The sequence below is a fragment of the Pleurodeles waltl genome, chromosome 9 (genome assembly GCF_031143425.1).
Source record: "Pleurodeles waltl isolate 20211129_DDA chromosome 9, aPleWal1.hap1.20221129, whole genome shotgun sequence".
Lineage (NCBI taxonomy): Eukaryota > Metazoa > Chordata > Amphibia > Caudata > Salamandridae > Pleurodeles > Pleurodeles waltl.
In genome coordinates this window covers 503,276,702-503,296,228 of record NC_090448.1, presented here as the reverse complement: position 1 = coordinate 503,296,228, position 19,527 = coordinate 503,276,702, and the positions used below count along the sequence as shown (strand labels likewise).

At 44.2% G+C, this 19,527-nt stretch overlaps 1 protein-coding gene across 9 annotated transcripts in view; it reads left to right on the top strand.

Moving 5' to 3' along the window:
• Positions 1 to 19,527, top strand: part of SYNE2 (spectrin repeat containing nuclear envelope protein 2) — a 1,823,309-nt gene that overhangs the window by 461,511 nt on the left and 1,342,271 nt on the right. For all 9 annotated transcript variants that reach the window (XM_069207355.1, XM_069207357.1, XM_069207362.1 and 6 more), the window contains exon 39: positions 19,190 to 19,389. In XM_069207355.1, the coding sequence (XP_069063456.1) occupies positions 19,190 to 19,389 (200 nt within the window). The remainder of the gene's footprint in view (positions 1 to 19,189; positions 19,390 to 19,527) is intronic.

Below are 19,527 nucleotides of genomic sequence, written 5' to 3'. Positions count from 1 at the left end.
GCGTCCACCCCAGATTGGGTGGGGCACTTTGCTCCTAATTAGTAATCAATGTTATATCGGGGCTGATTCCATCTAGGAAGCTGTGCCATCTTTGTAAACAGAATTCTAGAGACAACAGAATTTCTCGCACAATCGGAAAATGTCCTTGTAAGTCTGCAACAAGCATTTTCATGACCTTTCTTTTCAGATTAGGTTAATTTTGTTATCACTTTTGGACTATCATAAAGCCTGTCCAGGGAAATTGCACCTGGAGGCTGTGCTTTTGAATGTGCTATGGTAGCCCATAGTAATGCTGAATGCTCTTCAAAGCTCCAGGATTTGCAAGAGCACAACATAAAATCACAGAAGTGCTGTGAATAAAAAACACAAACCCATTGTTCGAAACGGGGTCTCTAGTTGGCAGAGGTATACACCCCTGTCCAGGTAGGGACCACAATCCTAGTCAGGGTAAGTCAAAACTCAAACCAAATTATCCTGTACCAACCCTCCGGTAGCTTGGCACTGAGCAGTCAGGCATAACTTAGGAGGCAAGGTGTAAAGTATTTGTGCAATAAATCATACAGGAAGATAGTGAAAGCACCACAAAAATACACCACACAGGTTTAAAAAATAGATAATATTTATCTGAATAAAATACTGTTGAAATGATGAAGATCCAATGTACATAAGTAATGTTATGAATTTTTAAAGATTAAATCCAACTACAGCACCTGGAAACACAATAGCTCCAACTGGGGCTATCATGGCATCGTTGACGGAGTCATTCCCAACAATCCAAAACCATGGTGCCCATCATGGAGTCACACAGACCACCAGGTACAGTACATTTTGAAAACAAAGACGTCGCACAGAGTCGGAAAGAGGTGTCGCTGGAGTCGGTGCGGAGTCAGTTCCTTATGGCTTCTGCGGGAAGAGGCGATGGTTCCGCGCTGCGAAGCAGGTGGACATGAGTTGTCAGTTCCATCTGGATGCAGGGGAAGATGATGCAGTGGTGTCCGCGATGCATCAATTTCTTGTGACCCGGGTGGTTCGCTGGTTCTAGTCCGTCAGGACGGGATGTGTCGATTTTGCAGTGTCGCAATGACCTTGAGTGGCATCAGCGGAGTCGCAGCAACGTCGGACTTGTGTTGCAGGCCGTGGTCATTGTGTGCAGCGAGGTCCATAGAGCGGAAGCAGGCTGGCATCACTGAAGTCGTTCCGGAGTCGCTGGAGTTGGGTACTAGCAAAAAGCTGGTAGTTGAAGTCTTTGCTGTCCCTGAGACTTCAGAACAGGAGGCAAGTTCAATCCGAGCCCTTGGAGAGCACTTTTGGGGGAAGGCATAGTCCTTTCAGCACAGTCAGAGGCCAGCAGGGCAGAAGCAGGGCAGCAGTCCTTCTCAGCAAAGCAGTCCAGAGAGTCCTTTGGGCAGCCAGGCAGGTCTTCTAACAAAGTTCATGTGCAGGTCCAGAAGTGTCTGAGTTGGTGGGGTGAGATACCCAGTTTATATACCCAAAAATGCCTTTGAAGTGGGGGAGACTTCAAAGTGTTGTTTTGAAGTGCACAAGTTTACCTTTGAGCCCAGTCCTGTCTGCCAGGGTCCCGGTGGGGGGTTATCAATCCTTTGTGTGAGGTCAGACCACTGGCCTTTGAAGTGTAAGTGTCAGGCCCTCCACCCTTCCAGCCCCGGAAGACTCATTCAGTATGCAGATGAATGCAGATGTGACTGAGCGTCCTGTGTTGGTAGTTGTCTGGGTGAACAGCAGAAGGGAGCTGTCAACCAGCACAGACCAGAAGTTGATTGGAGACAGGCTGCAAGGCCAGATGGTTTTAGGTGCAGAGGAATGCTCACTTTCTAAATATGACCTTGTTACCCCTTTCAGATCAGAATCTACCACTTAAAAAGTATACAAGGGTAGGCTTAATGCTAGTCTATGAAAGGAGCAGGCCTTACAGTAGTGGAAAACGAATTTAGGAGTTTTTCACTACCAGGACATATAAAACACATATGTACAAGTCCTGCCTTTTACCTACATAGCACCCTGCCCTAGGGGTTACCCCGAGCCTTCCTTAGGGGTAACTTATATGTAGAAAAGGGGTGTTTAAGGCTTGGCAAGTACTTTTAAATGCCAAGTTGAAGTGGCAGTGAAACTGCACTCACAGGCCTTGTAATGGCAGTGTGAGTGGCACAATCAGTGCTGCATGCCCACTAGTAGTATTTAATTTACAAGCCTTGGGCACTTGTAGTGCACTTTACTAGGGACTTATAAGTAAATCAAATATGGGGATGAACCAATGTTACCTTGTTTAAGGGAGAGAGCGTATGCACTTTAGCACTGGTTAGCAGTGGCAAAGTGCTCAGAGTCCTAAAACTAGCAAAAACAGTGTCCGAAAAGTGGAGGGAGGCAGGCAAGAAGTTGGGGATTGACTACCCTAAGGCTGTCAGGTCTTACACCCATGTTCCTGGGAAGAAGTTAATAAATCAGGTTCAGAGAGGAAGGTGGATAACCCCTTACATTTGAATGCTTGGCTGAGAATGGGAGGCCTTTCTTTCTGCAAAGAGTCACTTCTGGTCACAGGCCAGCATACTGTTGGTGGCCTCAGGAATGCCTGCTCTCTTGGGATGGAGCGGCGGTAGACACACGAAGAAGCTGGACACCCCAGACTGGAGACTCAGAAGCTTCTTGAGTGCTATTCAAACCCGACGGAAGACAAAAACCCTTCTTAAACAAGATGTCTGCTTTGAATTTACAGAACTCTTAACACTAGGGTGCAGTGGCAGACTAAATTGCTGCATGCTTTTGCAGGCTGCAAGGCTTCAACTAGTACTGCACAGTGCCTGCTAGGGCGCAGTGCATGATTGCATGGGGGTCCCCTGGAGCATGACCCCCCACACCGTGGGAGCTGTGGGGCTAATGTTAAGCCACTGGGCTGGATCTGGCTATTCTTGTAAACCTCTGGGAAGATGCTTTGAGTGAACAAGGAATTGACAATTGTGGCATGAGAGAGCACCCCTACAAAGAGCTGTGATGAAGAACAAGAGTAAAGCATAATCTTCATAAGAAGTGACTTTGAGGGAGTTGAGTATGTTAGAGAGAGATCCGCAAGAGATGTGGCTTTGAAGGGAGCTCACTGCAGGATTCTATGGGGAGAGGTGCCATAAGAGATGAAGCAGGCTTCGTATTGTCAATGTGCTCTTTGATCGTCTGTATTTTTGTCATGAAAGAAAAGTTGATGACGTTGCACTTTCCTGTAGAGTGATGAACAAGTGGATCTGGCACATGGCTGAATACATGCTTGATAGTATAGAAAAACTTTCCACTTCTGTTGGTGGCTTCACTGATAGTGTTAGTGTAGTACTTTGATTTGGATGTCTGTGTGTTACCCAGAGGGACCTCCCCGGGCAACCCTTGATCTTCCCCTGTCCCTATAGTAATGTGCAGTAGCCCCTCACATGGCTGGTTTGCTTGGCAACTCAATAGAGAGCCTGAGGAAAGTCCTAAAGAGTTTTTGTTTGTGCCCTTTCTCCTTATTGACTTATATCTTAATTTTCTATAAGCCAAGGACTCTGTCTAACCCTGTTCATCGTCAAGTTCTGTTCTTTCTGTACATGAGGCATAATAATCAGTCATCAACTCCGCATCAAGGAACATAGAGAGTACATATAAAAAAACTACTTCAGAGTGTCAACGAAACTTTGGGTAGCATGATGTCCAACTTTCAAAGTAGTAGAAATATACTAAACCTAAACTAAGAGACAAAGCAGGTTTAGAAGCAAAATATATTAAAAATGAACCCTGAGAATGTTGATATTTAAGTTTCCCATTGGTTGTAATAATTATACTTTTGCCTGTAATTTTACTAATCATTGTGATTAGCAAGTGCCCGTGATTAGTACAGTATGTGCTGTACGACAGTCCATTGCTTCCCGAGAGAAATTGCAACTCTATGAAAGCATTTTCAGCTAAGTCGGACAATGCTGGCCAGCGTACTAGGCAACAAGTCAGATCTGTATTCCTTTTTCACGTTAGAAACAATCTGTACAGATGATAACTTCCATTCCAGGCATGTCACACATAATGTTACGCATAATCACAGTGTCGATGGAAACTGGCTAAAGCATTCTTGTAGTATGTAACTATCAGTAAGTACTCTGATATAAAGCATGAGGTAAAAGGCTTAATTAATTAAGTTTAGCACCAACTTGCTGGTGTGTCCTTTTGTATACCATTGTAGCCTCCCATATAGAAGCATCAACAATCATACATTTTGAGTTGAGAAATAGGGAGCATCTGAAAGGCAAACAGTTGGTATATTTGCTGTCCTATTGCTTTGAACTTCAAAGTAATCACAGTGGTAAACCCAGCTGCAGCCCATTATTAAGGCGCAGGGGCCCAACCCCTCACTTTTTTCCACTGCAGAAAGAGTGTCTATCAGGCTGAGAAAATGTCAGCCTGAAACACACTCTTCATGTTCGGGTCAGGCTGTTAGTCGGTGTACATGTGCTAAATGTGCAGGTGCCTGGCAGCCTGAGCCCAAAGTTGCAGGGCTGAAGATTTTACAGCCCAGTGGGCATGACCACCTCAACCCACCAAAGTCTTCCGTGCTCATACTGCTCATGATGTCCAGGAGCATCACTGATAGACTTGGACTCGAGAGCTTCTGTTTTAAGCCCTGAAGTGCCCAAGGCTGAGTGTCCACCAGTGATGCTCCTCACAAAGTTGGGTGGTATCATAGCTCACACAGACACCATCCCACTCTGTGAAAAAGAAGGCCCTTCATCTCATTGGATGACTTTTGACAAGGTCAGCCAATAAAAGGAGAGAGCAGGATCTTTCTTCTGTCCCTTACCCGAAGCCTTGAGGAAACAACAGATGCTTTCTGCTACACAGGATCACTGCCATGGCCTGGTAAGTTTTTTTGTTAATGTTGGGTATATGTGTGTATGTATGAATATTCGTGTATTTGTGCATGGATGCATGCATGTATATTTGCTGGGTGTGAGTAAGTATGTGCGCATGTGAAAGAGAGCGTGCATGTGTGTGTGGGCCTGCACCACTCCTGCTGCATATAATGGGCTTCCACTGAGTAAACCTGTGTTGCAAATATAGATATATGAAGCCATGTCTGTAAAAATAATGCGGCCAGTTACGTAAAGTACAGGGGGTAATAAACCAACATTTTCTTATTTACAACTATATATTTCTCATTCACGAAATCAAGTTCCATGCAAATAAATTGACATGATTAAACTATGATTGCCTCATCTACTCACATATTGCATGTTACAGCGACTTTCCACAAGCAAACAACTATTCAAATTGAATGCATTTGTTTTTATATCATTCCACATATTTAACCTATTACTTTCTGGTTTTGGCCAAATACATTTTTTAAATGTATATGAACCTTAAGTTGGCACTTTCATATTTTTTCAGTTCGTATGTCAACCCATGGTGCACATTCCTCTCCCACTAAGGCATTCTTAACTCTCACCCATTATCACTCTAGAAAGCTTACAAAGAGATGTGTTCCACAGAGTCATTAATTACATTTATATGTTTGTAAAAGGATGCTTCATAGTGTGATTAAATTGTTGGTATTACACTTTAGACCACTTGTATGTGCCTTTTTCTGTTGGTACATGATGATCGGTGTGTTGGGATATGATGCTGGCATATGATGCTAGGAGTGTTCATGTGCAACACTGTTTTTTTAATATACTATGGTAAAGACGTTTGGCATAGAAGAGTGAGTGTGCAAGTGGTTGATGGGGGCTATAAGGGCATTTGATGTGCATGTACCTAGGTTGGTAGGTGTGGCCGAATGCATGCAGGTGTTTAAAAAAAAAATATATATATGTAAATTTAGTTTGTGTGGACATGTAATGGGGTGTGCTGGGACACTTTCATCCTTCGCAGGAATCAATGCTTAAGGAGGTCGACAGACCTTTTGACCCAGCAATAGAATGCAGTGGAATCATTCAACAAAACCAAATGTCAAGCAATAAATTTAGAAAGTATGGCCCATTCGGCCATACAAGAAAAACTCTACTCAAGATTAAGCTTAGAATATTTATTACATACTCAGGACTAAAGTCATGTAGATTATTCTCATAACGAAGGTATAAATATACATTATCACCAGTGGTTGCCCAAGGTGATGGAAAAGTTTAGCTGAACTAACATTAACAGAACTAAACATTCAATAGCCAAAATACAAATGACTATTAGGGTCAACTCTAACAAAGGAAATAAACATTGCTCAGTTTGGGCATACATCAATCATAATTTAGCAAAGAGCTCAATTAGTTTCCAGGGTAAGGGACAACTCTACCGTGGCTGAATCAGGGACTAGCATGTGTGGGAATGAACACATGCGGGCAAAAACCTAATAAAAAAGGGGACAAAAGAATTTGGAAAAAGGGGAAATTCAGAATCATTAGATTTTAACTACTGGGGAGAAAAAAGTGAAAATCGTCAGGAACTCAATTAACAGTCACCTGAAGGGGCTTGGTGAACGATCTAAATCTCAGTGGGACACTTCAAAGGTCGAGGGTAAAAGTAGACAGGAACTCCTCTCCACGGGTTCAACTTACAAGGATTCTACTTAAGCAAAATTTCAAGTCGAAAGGCATCTGGAGATTTAACGGTATCAACTCTCTCCTGAGAGTCTGTTTCTCATCTGCGATCTGTCCCTGATCAAAGTCCAAGTTATATTGCGTTATCAAAGTTTAGAATTGATTCATCAGAGGATCAGTCCATGTTACACTAGAGGGGCATCATCCAATATTAATTGATCATACAACTCCAAACTGCAAAAATTCCCTTCTTTCCCAGGTCCAACACGAGAACATTTTCCTTTCGTGTAATCCAAGCAGGTTTGAAACAATTATATACAAATGCAGTATATGTTCCACAATGTCCTAATTTTAAGGCTAAGTGAATACATCTTGCCATGTTTAAACAGTGGGGCCTATTACAAAAGAAGGCTAAGTGTCTCATGTGAATGAAATCTGGAAAAAACCTTCACCTAACAAAAAAAATAATTCAACATTTTTACACGACTGCAAAATGCAAACTCTGCAGGCCTTGCTCATGCTAACACAAAATCATAACATTACATTCAATTAATACATTTTAATAAACACATCTAATATTCAAGTTTTGTAACTTCAGCATTATTAATATATGAATAATATGCATTTTGTTTTCAGTCTAAATAAAAACTAAATCAGTTAATACACGTCAAAAGATATATGAGTACTACAGTTTTCTCTATTTTGCACACATTTTGAAATCAAAAGTCACTTAAAATTGAATATTGTTTCAATATATTCTGTTAAGCTAGAGTCTACATGACATTTTTATCCCAAGTTAATCCTGTTAGCAGTTAACGTAATTAAAATACCCCAGAGTCAAACTCTGAAATACAAGCAAATGCACATTCAAATTGCATGTCAATGCAGCTTCTACGTTTAACTATTAGTACTTTGATTATCATAAAACATAAACTATCACATTCTGATGACGTTTGTAACACAAAGGACACCACTGAATTTCAAGCTCTATCTGGTGCGTCTATGGGGTTCTGGTTGATATGGATCTTGACTGGTGAATGTATGGAAGTGTGCTGGTGGGTGTCGGTGTATAAACATGGCTATTTGTTTCACTTTTTTGTTTGAAACTATATTTACCATTTTGTTTTAAAAACACAATACAATACAGCGAAGTCAATCCAGCAAAAGTGAGCATTGAGGACGTTTGTGAAATATCCAGTACAGCAGCATTAAAAATAAATGAATTGAGTAGCAAGGAGCTATGAAGGAAGGTTGAAATAACAAGCCCAAAGGCAAACAAATGAAGCATACTTGACAACAAAGAATTTGATATTGGGAAAAAGGGAAGCACACCCTCCCCCCAGAGTAGCCATTAAATAACAAAACTTTTAGTTCACATCATCCTCAGTTGTCAGGGTTAAAAGGTAGTTCCGCAATAGTTGCTATATATCTTTAGGTCTGGAAGTAGCAGGCTGCAATGAAGCATACAGCTCGGAGGTAGTATCGCAGTAAGTTAAATCATTGAGCCAGGCTGATATGGTAGGGGATGTAGCAGAACCCCATTGTAGTGAAATCTGCCGCTTAGCAATGAAGAGGGGAACGGTGGTGTAACTCCGGAGTCCCTGTAGGCAGGAGAGGGCCACGGGGCTTTAAAGGGGCAGGGCAGCCGCTGCCACCACCACGTCGCTCCTCTCCTGCAGGCTGCAGGCACAGGCTTCCAGCCTGCCCTGCGGAGCAGCATTAGGATTGGCTGGGAGCACCCTGGCTGGGCACTCCCTGGCAGACTGGGAGCCTGTGTCTGCTCCCAACACAGTGCCAGGCTGGAGAGACCATAGTGCGCATTTGTGTTTGGCCGGCCCAAAATGGCTGGCCAAACATACATGCGCACTGAAGGGAGTGCTCTGTGCGCTCCCTTCCATGGCTGTCATCCCCAATGCCCCACCCCTTTTACTACAAAATGATAATAAAAGCAGTTTATTATCGTTTAGAGTAAAAGGTTTGCAGCTGCTGCTGCTGGCGTGGGCAACACTCGCCGCAATAGCGGAGGAGCTGCCACTGCCTATGGTAGTGGCTTAACATACCCCAATAGTGCCATTAAGGGGTCCGGAGTCAGCTGCTGTTGGAGCATAAGCGACAGAGTAATATAAATGTTGCCCCTGAAGGTCGCAATCACACTACATGTCCATGATAAGTGGGGAAAGTCTGCTTGTTCCGCATGACATTTAGGGCAGCAGTGGGATCTGGCTGGGTAAATTTTTGCAAGTGTTGCTTAGGTCCTTTTAAGATACTTATAGTGTAGCAGTTTATAGTGAGGATTGCAAGAGACAAGTTTGGTCTGTGCACAGCAGTAGTACCAGGGTTTAACTGGCAGGGAGAAACCGAGACCGCGTTCCCAAGCTGCCTTAGCCTTCTCCAAACCAGTGTGCCTCAGCTGTAAGGAAGTGTGGTACAATTTGAGAATAATGTGGCAACTATCTTGGGAGGTAATTAAAAGTGTAAGAGGAGAGAAGTCTTTAGGTTCATAGGGGTAATCTGGCAATGTCTCACATAGTGTACTGTGTAAACAATTAAGTATGAAGCCACCCATGAGTGAGAGTCTGGATCCTTAATCACAGTAATACCCCATTGGCAAATAGATCCCAGGTGACCTGCCAACCGCGTGCCTGAAGTGTATGTTGCATGAGGTGTTCTTGCATGAGTGAAAGTCATGGGTCATTCATAAGTGGAATATGTGGGCAATAAAGGGTGTCTCCCCCCCAAATAGCGCAGTAACCTAAACCAAGCCCATCTAATAGTAGCAAAAGCTTGTATTTAAGTTGGGGTATGTGGGAGGCTGCATGGCAGAATAGTGGACAATGGGATATGTGGGCACTGCGCCCTCTCTGGTTAAAGAAAAGGGATTCTGGCGTCAAGGTGGTACCAGTGGTAGGCATAGTGTACTTGTGCCACAAGGTAGTATAATTGCACCTTGTTCATAAACATGGCTATGTTAACGTGTATGTGTCTGAGTGTATGTTGGTGGTTGTCCAGACATGTAATTGTGGATGTGAAGTATTATGTAAGGTTAGTTGGATTACCATATGATGGTGGGTGTGTTACTGTATAATGGTAGGTATATACACATGAGGCTGGGCATATTATGGTGCATTTGCTTCCTTGTGATATTGGTTGTAAAGATGTGTTGTCCTATCATATAGTGGGTGAGTGGGCATATGAAGGTTAGTATGTTGGCATAGGATAGTTTTGTGGATGTATAATGATGTTTGGTTTGGCATAGAATGGTTGGGTATGTTGGTGTATAATAGAATGTGTAGAAGTATGACTTGGGTGTGTTAGAGTATGTTGTTTTGCGTGCTGGCACATCATATTGCTTGTGTGGATGTATGAAGATAGATGACAGTGAATAATGGTGGTGTATGAGAATTTTGTATTGACATATGATGTTTGTAGAAATGTGTGGTAGTAGATCTGTTGGTGTAATATGGTGATTATTTATGACCTATGATGTTGGTTGTGTGGATGTATGATGGTGGATGTGTTTTTGTATGATGTGGATTGTGTGTGCTTACAGTGATGGGTGTGTTGAGCTATGATGTAGGTGTGCTAGAGTATAAATGGCGGTCTGTTATAATATTGTGTCTAATTGCGGGTGCATTGATGTTTGATTTGGGTGTGTTGGCATATGGAGTTGATCTTGTGGATGTATGATGGTATTTTGATGTGTTGTGATTCTGTGGATTAATATAGGATGGGTTTGTGTGGCCTTATTATGTTGCCTGTGTTTAGGTCTGATGTTGAATGTGTTGGTGTATGCTGCTGGACCTGAGAACATATGATGGTAGGTATGTTTGCATACAACAATATGTATGTGAATGTGAGACAGTTGTCTTGCAAGTGAGAGTGGATGTGCTGGGTATGATGGTAGCTGTGTTGGCATGTGATGTGGGCTGTGTGGAGGTATAATGGTTAGTGTGTTGGAATGCAATATTGGTTGAGTGGATGCAAGATGGAGATGGTAACAAAATTACGTTAACTCCTATATTTTAATGCTAGACGGGTCTCAGGATTTCCGTTAAAAAAAAGGCGCAAATCCGGCACAAACAGAGCATAAATATGCCCCGGATTATTCAGTTGAAAAAAGGTGAACTCCCTTTGAAAATCATTAAACACCACGGTCACTTCTTGCGTGGCTTGCACTCCACCGAGGAAACATTTTAAAGAATGTGAAATGTTGATCTTCAGTCTACATAAGTTGTGTTTTATATTTTTTTTTGTAATTCTTTTTTTTAAATTGAAATTTACTAAAGGTAAAACAAGAACAATAATAGTTGTTACATGAATTCATGAGATGTACAGTGCTATCGTTACGCCCCAACCCCCCACTCCCTCCCATTTGCAGATAATAAAAAAGAAAGAACTTCCCTCATAAATAAGGCGGCAGTTATGGCGAGATGAAGCAAGCAGCAACATGGGGTTAGCCAGGTTCATCCGGGGGTAGAAATTTCATGGCGTTAACACAATTTAATGGGCAGCACCTTAACAGTGTCACTACCCTGCCTCGCAGTGCCAACTTGCGTGGCAGCAGAGGACACATCCAATGAGGGCGGTGCGTAGGCATGCGTCAGCAGATACATGCACAGGGGTCCCAGATATCCCGAGGTTTAGTCGTGGGTGGCAATAGTTCAGCATACAGTGTCAATTGCTCCTTGCAGTAAATGTTATCTGAAAGCCAGTCCTTGAATTTCAGTGCCCTCCTATGTTCCTATCGGCTGGCAACTCGTCTCCTAGCTAATAACAGAACCAGCTCCACATACATCATGTAGGCAGCATCTAGCTTGCAGGCATGACCCAGAAGCACCAACAGAGGGGTCAGCAGTTTATCTTGTTCTATCATGGTGGATAGCGTAGTACCCACCTGTTGCCAAAAGTCCTGAAATGGACCACCGGACAAGGCTAAATGGAGGAAATCCACTCTGGTCATCCTGCATCTGGCACGTATATCATCTTGTCTAAGTCTATGTCTATGTAGCAGGGTGGGAGTGTAGTATGGCCAGTGGAGGAGTTTTTAATGGATAATGCGAAGCCTACTACTAGACGCTACCTGCCCCGTTTGTGCACAACAATATTTCCACTGCTCATCTGTGAGGGCGCCACCAAGGTCTTTCTCCCACTGGGACTTTGCCTGCCCTTGATAACCAGGTGATTGAGCCCGCGCAGTGCGATATAGTAAGGAAACTGGGTGTTGAGTAGTATTGGCCTAGAGCAGGGTATGGAGTGTTTTGAAGGTGGGCGGTTTGGCAGGAAAGTCTGATGTGGCCACCTTAGTGTTAGGTTTCAAGTGGATGTATGTGAAGATCTCCTATGAGGAGGCCGGTTCACAGCCCATAAAGTCAGTCTGGGAGATAGAGTTGCTGTTGAGGTAAAGATCCCCCCAGTGTATGAAGCCTCACCTTTTGAGCTGAAGCCTGCATAGGAACTCCTGGGTGACTGACAGTAAAGGTTGATAGGGGAGTGGAATCTAGGGGGAATATAGGGTTGTCTTACCCATTTAACAACATAGTTTCTGCCGTGCATTCGAGGTACATGCCTCTGTGAACTTATCAATAGAATGAGTGCCTAGGGAGTTGCCCATGAATGAGGACCGAGGAATCCAGACCTTGTATCCCTGCTGTAGAGCCAAGTGGGGGAGAAATTCAGTGGGACAGTACCAATGGATGGCATGATGTGCCTGGGCACATAGGTAGTAAAGCTCCATATCTAGGAATTTGAACCCCCCCTTGGAGAAGGGTACGGTTACAGTATTTCATTGTGTGTATGTTTGCCTCCCCTTCGATGCCAATAATAAAAATGCCTTGAAAAATGAGTGATTCAGTGGAAGAGGAATGCTTTAAGGCAGTGTTTCCCAACCTGTGGGCCAGGGACCCCTGGGGGTCAGGGAAGCCTCCTCTGGGGGTTCCCGACTGCTCTGAAAATTAATAATATTAACAGATTAGGCCCCCCGCTTTTAGTAATGACCCAATGGGGGGTCTCCGGATTCAAATAATGATTCACTGGGGGTCCCCGGGTTCCAATAATGATAAAGTGAGGGTCCACTGAAGTCAAAAGGTTGGAAACCACTGCTTTAAGGAAAGATTAAGAATTTGGGGAATATCACCATTTTCATTAGGGCGACTAGGCCTGCCAGTGACATTGGTATATTTATCCAGTGAGTAATGTGATCAGTGATTGCTGAAAGTGCTGTGCCATATTTGGAATGTATCACTTGCTCCCTGTCTTAGGAGATCACAACACCCAGATATTTGAGGTCTGCCTGACACCACTGCAGTGTAAAATCCATGGTAAAAGGTATAGTAGCCTTGCTAAGAGGAAAGAGTTGTGACTTCTCCCAATTGTCAAAACCAATGAATGCACGGTTCCAAAAGTGATAAAGCTGTTAGTGACCCCACCCTGATAGCAGGGGGATCCAGCCATAGTTCCTGTAAATAGCCTGTAGCTGGAAAAAATGCCCTCACTCTCCAATAGGTGACATGCTTCATCATTTGGCTTTGTTCCTCATCAGACCGGCACTGCAATGTCTGACGGGCCCCACAAAGGGTCTCTTTACTGGAGATCTTTTGAAAGAAAAAATTGCCGAAGATAGATATAAGTAATGTGGGACTGGTGAATGTCAACTGCTTAAAATTGGCTAGAGGGACTATGTGGCCTCTGTCAAGGTTAAAAACATCTAATCAGGGGGAGAAAAGAATAATGTCTATCTCACCCTTACCCAGAATAGAGTCAAATCCCAGTGAACCCTATAATTTATGGGCAGCAGGAATGGGAAAATCCCAATACTACCAAAATTAGAAAAAGTTCAACATGTTTCTTCCTCAAAAATGTCCAAAAGGATCTGGTTGCGATTCGTCAGGACCTAAAATAGAACCTACTTAGTCCTCACTGTTATAATCAATACATGTTGTGGTGGCGAGGAACCTGAAATTAAAAACACAGAAAACAAATAATATATAGAAAGATTAATATGGACCACAAAATTCGGTATCATGCCAAATAAGAAGCAAAATGTGTCTGTGGACACACAAGTGAAAACGCCCTAGTAGTGGTCAAGTGACCTGTGATTTATCACTTCCAAATCAAAACTAGGTTTCTTACCCTCCTCCTATTAGAGAATGGGCTCCAACGGAAAAACGCAGAGAACTCACGATATAACGCCAATATATTAATCGACAAATCTGGAGTATTAGGAAGAACATAAGTTAATACAAGTTAAAACTACAATACCTCAATTACATGTGAAACACCCTGTCTTAGGGAACGAGATCTGAAATTGTTCACAAAATTAAATTGTCACCACACCTATGGCATAAACCTTCATCCGAGTAATAAACCCAAAGCAATCAAATGAATGGATGACAGCTTCTACCATAAGCTAGCAAAGACAGTTAAAGAAGAGGATCGACAACCAAATTCACTAAAATGTCAGTACCACATAAAACATTTGTCATTGTTTCTTATCGTGGGCACATACTATAAATAAAACCACCACTGTGCAAAGGATACCATTATGCAAAATCGTTATGGATATCAAAAGTTGTAAAGCCTGTGGGTGCCTACGTACATAGAGAGATAAAACTCTCTATTGAAAGTAACTCCCCCATTAAGGCTTGTATTGGAACAGTAATGTAGCTTCACGCACCAATAACTATCTCTGCCCAGCTCGAAATATACAATCAATACCATGGTAACCACTTATCATTGTCAAGTGTCGTAGATACATATTATAAAAAGAAACAGTACTGCGCACAAAATGCCATTGTGCAAGATCATTATGAATGTATATGGGCTGTAAAGTCCATGGGTGCCATCGTACATCGAGAGATAAACTCTCTATTGCTTGTGTTCCCATTAAGGCTTGTGTTAGAATGGTAACATAGCTTCATGCTACCAATAACTACCCCTGCCCAGCTCCAAAAGATAAACAGTCCCATTGGGCTTGAAAAAGGGGGGAGTGGAGTGGGAGGTCGGGTCTTCTCCCAATTGATCTGTATGCCTTAGAGTCCCGTGGACCAGATGAATTCCCTGGGGACATCGTTCAGACTGAGATGTGTATTCTGCAGGAAGAGGGTCATAACATCTGTGTACAGAGAAATCAATTGATGACGACTAGGGTAGCGCAGAGCGTGGGCACGATAGTGTTGTCTCAGCGAGGCAGCCAGTGGCTCAACCACTAGCACAAAAGGTAAGGGTGAAAACAGGTAGCAATATCGCATACCTCACATGATTGCAAACAGGGAGGAGATCGCTATATTAACGTGCACCCTAGCAACTGGATTGGAATAAAGGAGTGAATTCCAGGACGGAAAGGTACAAGAAAGAGGCATCCAACATAAAACAGCCATCAGGAAGTCCTATTCAATAGAGTCCAAGGCGTTAGTAGCAAAAGACTTCTACTGCAGCCAGGCCTGGGTCAGTATCCCGCAGAACACCAAACAGGAGATGTAACGTAGGGATGAAGCCCGATTGATCTGGGCAGACCAGAAAGTTCATGAGAAGGTATAAACGATTAGTGAGAAACTTGGTTAAGATTTTAATGTCACAATTAATTAGAGATACAGGTCTGTAAGACTCACATTGGTCAGCAGGTTTACCAGGTTTGACCATCATAATTATCAGGGCCTTACACAGAGAAAGAGATAGCTGACCCTCCTGCTTCACCTCGTGAAGTATGGACAAAAGTATCATGGCAAGGAGGTCCACATAGGCCTTGAAAAATTCTGCAGTTAGCCCATTGAACCCCGGCAACTTACCAGACTGTAATTGCTGTATCGCTTTCCTTATCTCGTCAATATTGAAATCCTGATCTGGAAAATTTCTCTGTGTATCACTGAGCCAGCCCAATGCCACATTCTCTAAGTAGAAGTCGGCATTGATAGGGTCAACCCATCGTGAAGTATAGAGGGATATATAGAAAGACATAAAAGTCTGGAGGATACTATGAGTACCCATATGTAGATGATCCTGCTCACTGCAGATACCCAAAATATTGTTAGCAGCCAATGGGCACAGAGACATAGTGGCCAGGATTTTCCCAGGGCTCTTGCCTTCTTTGTATGCTCTCAGTGTCTCATATGTGCCACAAAACAGTAATTGCCAGAAAGCAGTCATTCTTTATTGGCCACGTCATGAAACTCTGTCAATACTGTCCTAAGTTGCAGGGCTAGATGGGGGTCCGCCTTAGCAGTTAGTTGAGTTTCTGATTGCTTAAGGTCACTTTCCAAGTGGGCAAGGTGATCCTGCAGGGAGCGCAGTACTCACCCACTTTTAGCAAGACAGAAACCTCAGATAGTGATTTTACAGTCATCCCACAGTGTACCAAACAGTGGCACAGTTCCAACATTCCGTGTGAAGAATTCAGAGATGTCTTGCTCAAGCTCGTCCCTTAATTGGTGGCCTAGGAGTAAGCATGGGGACAGATGCCAGTTAGCACTCTGGGGTCCTGTGTCAGGATGGACAGCACAAGCAGTGCTGCGGAATGGTCTGAGTATGTACATGCCAAATGATTAATCTCCTGCACCCGGGACCACACCCCTGTGGTGATCAGCCAATAATCCAACCTGGACCAACTCCCCTATACTCCAGAATAAGAAGTGCTTCTCTAGCTAGAGGGTGGTGTATTCTCCAGATATCAAGCAGGTCATGGTCCCCGATGAGAGCTTGAAGGTGGCGTGAGGCATTATTGTGTTGGGTGGATGGAATATGTGATCGATCCATGTCTGCATATATAATTGTGTTAAAGTCACCTCCCCAAAGTAGCAAAGACGTTCCTATGGATGCAACTTGATGCCATAGGAAGTCAAAAATAGTGAGGATTGGGTCCATAGCTGTTTACAATTGTAATGGTATGGGAGAGACCTTTCCCCAACATTTTTGTGTAGCGTTCCAGTTTATCACACGGGGATACTTGCTGGATATACAGTATTCCTTTACGGATTAACATAATTGTCCCACATGCATAAGTGTAGTATGAGGAAAACAGCCTATAGGATGTCCATCTCTCTGTGAAGGTTGTGCCAGTGGAGGTGCCCTGTGTGAATGCTATGTCTTTCTAGATAAGATAAAATGTGCCACCATTTGCATGCGTCTCCCAGCCCCCAAATTTTCTGTGTGATGCATTTATAGGCTGATTGGGGGAGGACAGCATTAACTCTATTTGCAAAGGTCATACTAATTTGAGAGAGAGTAAGTGTATGAGATGCATACTGAAGATTAGGTCAATAGGCATAAGGTAGCAGCACTGTTCGGTAACAGTAGCAAAATATGCAACAGAACAGGAAACATTAAACAGACCTCTTGCCCTCCCCACACTGATGGCCCAGTTTCATCAGGGACTCCCTCCCCATCCATGCAACCCAAAACATTGAAAACATTGCATTAATTGCATCTGATAAAACAAAAAGAAGTATCTAAATAATAACATCCAGGGGTAGCCTACAGATTACTCGATGATGTGGCCGGGGTCATCGCAGTAGGATCACAAGCAGAGTGCTTGGGCAAGAAGTCTGCAACATGTTGAGGGTTGGTAAAGAAGTGATCTTTGCCATGGAATGATATGCAAAAGCAGGCCTGGTAGAGCATGGTGCACGGAATGGCGGGCTGTTGCAGCTTCTGTTTAATAGGAATTAACTTGCGCCATGCCTTCTGGACCCCCATTGTGAAGTATAGGTACAGGGTCCCTTCGTTGCCGTTGAATTGCCGGGGTGTTTTTCACTGGCCAGGCGACAGGGCTACATGGCTTTCCCAATAATTAAGGGGGTCATTACAACCTTGGCGGTCCAAGACCACCAGGGCTGCTATGGAGGAAGCACCGCAAACAGGCTGGCGGTGCTTCCAGGGGGATTACGACCGTGGCGGAAACGCCGCGGTCGCACCTCCGGTACCGGCGGTTTCCCGCCACAGTGGTCCCGGCGGCAGGGGATTACGAGTCCACCTACCGCCAGGAAAAGGCTGGCGGTACGGGGAGTCACGGGGCCCCTTCCACGGGCCCGTGCAGCTTTTCACTGTCTGCTATGCAGACAGTGAAAAGCGCGACTGGTGCAACTGCAACTGTCGCACTGCCGCAACACCGCCAGCTCCATTTGGAGCCGGCTCCTGTGTTGCAGCTGAGATCCTCGATGGGCCGGCGGGCAGAAACCAGGTTTCTGCCTGCCGGCCCAGCAGGGATCTCCTGATGGCCGCGGTGGGAGTGCGGCTGCATTGGTGGGTGCCCGCCGCCCACCAAGGTCGTAAAGAGGGCCTAAGAAGTCTGTTAACAATCGGGCATGCCAGGGCTCCTGGTGGAGGTCGGGCCGCTAAAGTGTGGTGCGCTCGTTCTACAATGAGGAGTTTTGGGAAAGAGCCGGCAACAAACAGGGTAATGACTATCTTCTCCACGTAGTCTTCTAGTTTGCTTGTATTGGCAGATTCAGGCACCTCAGGCTACAAACACTGTTACAGCGGGACCTTGCCTCTAGGTCGTTGTTTGCGGTGATGATCTTTAGGACTTTCTCAAAGTTTAGCAAGACATCGCCTCTAGATGAAACAGTGTCTTCCACTATGGAAATGCTTTGCTCCGCCTCCTGCAGCCGACTATCATGTTTCTCCAATATGAAGGTGATGGCATCCTGTTACACATGGAGTCCATTTTTGTTTCAATGGACGTCAAGCTTTGTCGCATTGTTTACCGTAGCGTTTTGATGTTGGTTGTGTCTGAAGTCACCTCTGATGAAGAGCCAGCTGTCTGGTTTCTCAGCACCTGCCTCCATCGCCCGCTGAGCTTAGTGAGAGTCAAAATGAAGCTTAGCTTGGCGGCCCTTGGATTTACCCACTGTGCATAAGTTCATGTAGTGTCATAAGGGCCATGCTGATAACAGTTTTGAGGACAGGGCACCACCACGATTGGAGCCCAACCCCCAGCTGTAGGGGACCCTAAAATTTCACAGGATAGGCGTTCGAGGACCAAGTGTGGTCGGGGTGTGGTTGGGGCCTGTCACTCCGTGCCTCCAGAACCCCAGCTCAGTGGCAGGCCTCACCCCCAAGGCACCACTTTGTTCACCACCTCTGGTTGCTGCTCACCTGCAGGGAGGGCTGTCCCCATTCTCGTGCCGAGATGCCTGCCGATGGTCCAACTTAAGGGACAGGCCTCAAAGTGCACAAAGACAAAATCGCACGATCCCACTCATCTGCAGTCGGACACTCTGATAAGCATGGCCGTGGGCTGCAGTAGTGTTAATCCTATAATTTGCTGCCAAGAGCGGGTCAAATCAGTCCGGCTGCAACAGGACACTATCAGGATAATAGCAGATTCTTTCCCCAGACTGCAGGAGCCTCACAAGAGTGCAGCAATCTTGTTCCCCAGCTTTATGCCCCCCTGTCCCCTGTGTTTTATATATTCTGCCTTTCAAAAACAGTTATAAACTGGCCAACATATAAATATGTTTTCACATAATTTTGTATCCACCAGATAGTAGTTTTGTAACAGACATGAACTTGGAATCTATTTAAGAAGTTGCATGTTGTGGGCTCAGTTCTTCTGTGTCTCTTTTTGTGCTTAAGGTTTTCCAAAACCTCCTAGATAGGACAGTCAGTCAAACTGATCTCTTGTTTGTTCTGCTATTTAGGCTTTTCTGATGTCTGAAGAAAGGGACAACATGCAGCAAATAAAAACGCTGCTGACTAAAGTGGAGTGTCATCTTCCAGAAGAAAGAGTTGGCCAACTGAACAACTGGTTGAAGGACCATGAAGCAGAATTAAAGACTCTGACCTCAGAATGCCAAACACAACAGAAGGAGCTCAGTGATCATCTTCAGTTGTTTTCAAGGTAGGTTGAAAAATCCATGCAATGTTTGGATTATTCTGTAAAGGCATAAGCAATATATTGAATTCAACCACACATCTATGTCCTTGGTAAACATTTGAGTTCCAGTAATCGAGTGAATGCAATTGTGATCACTTTTGC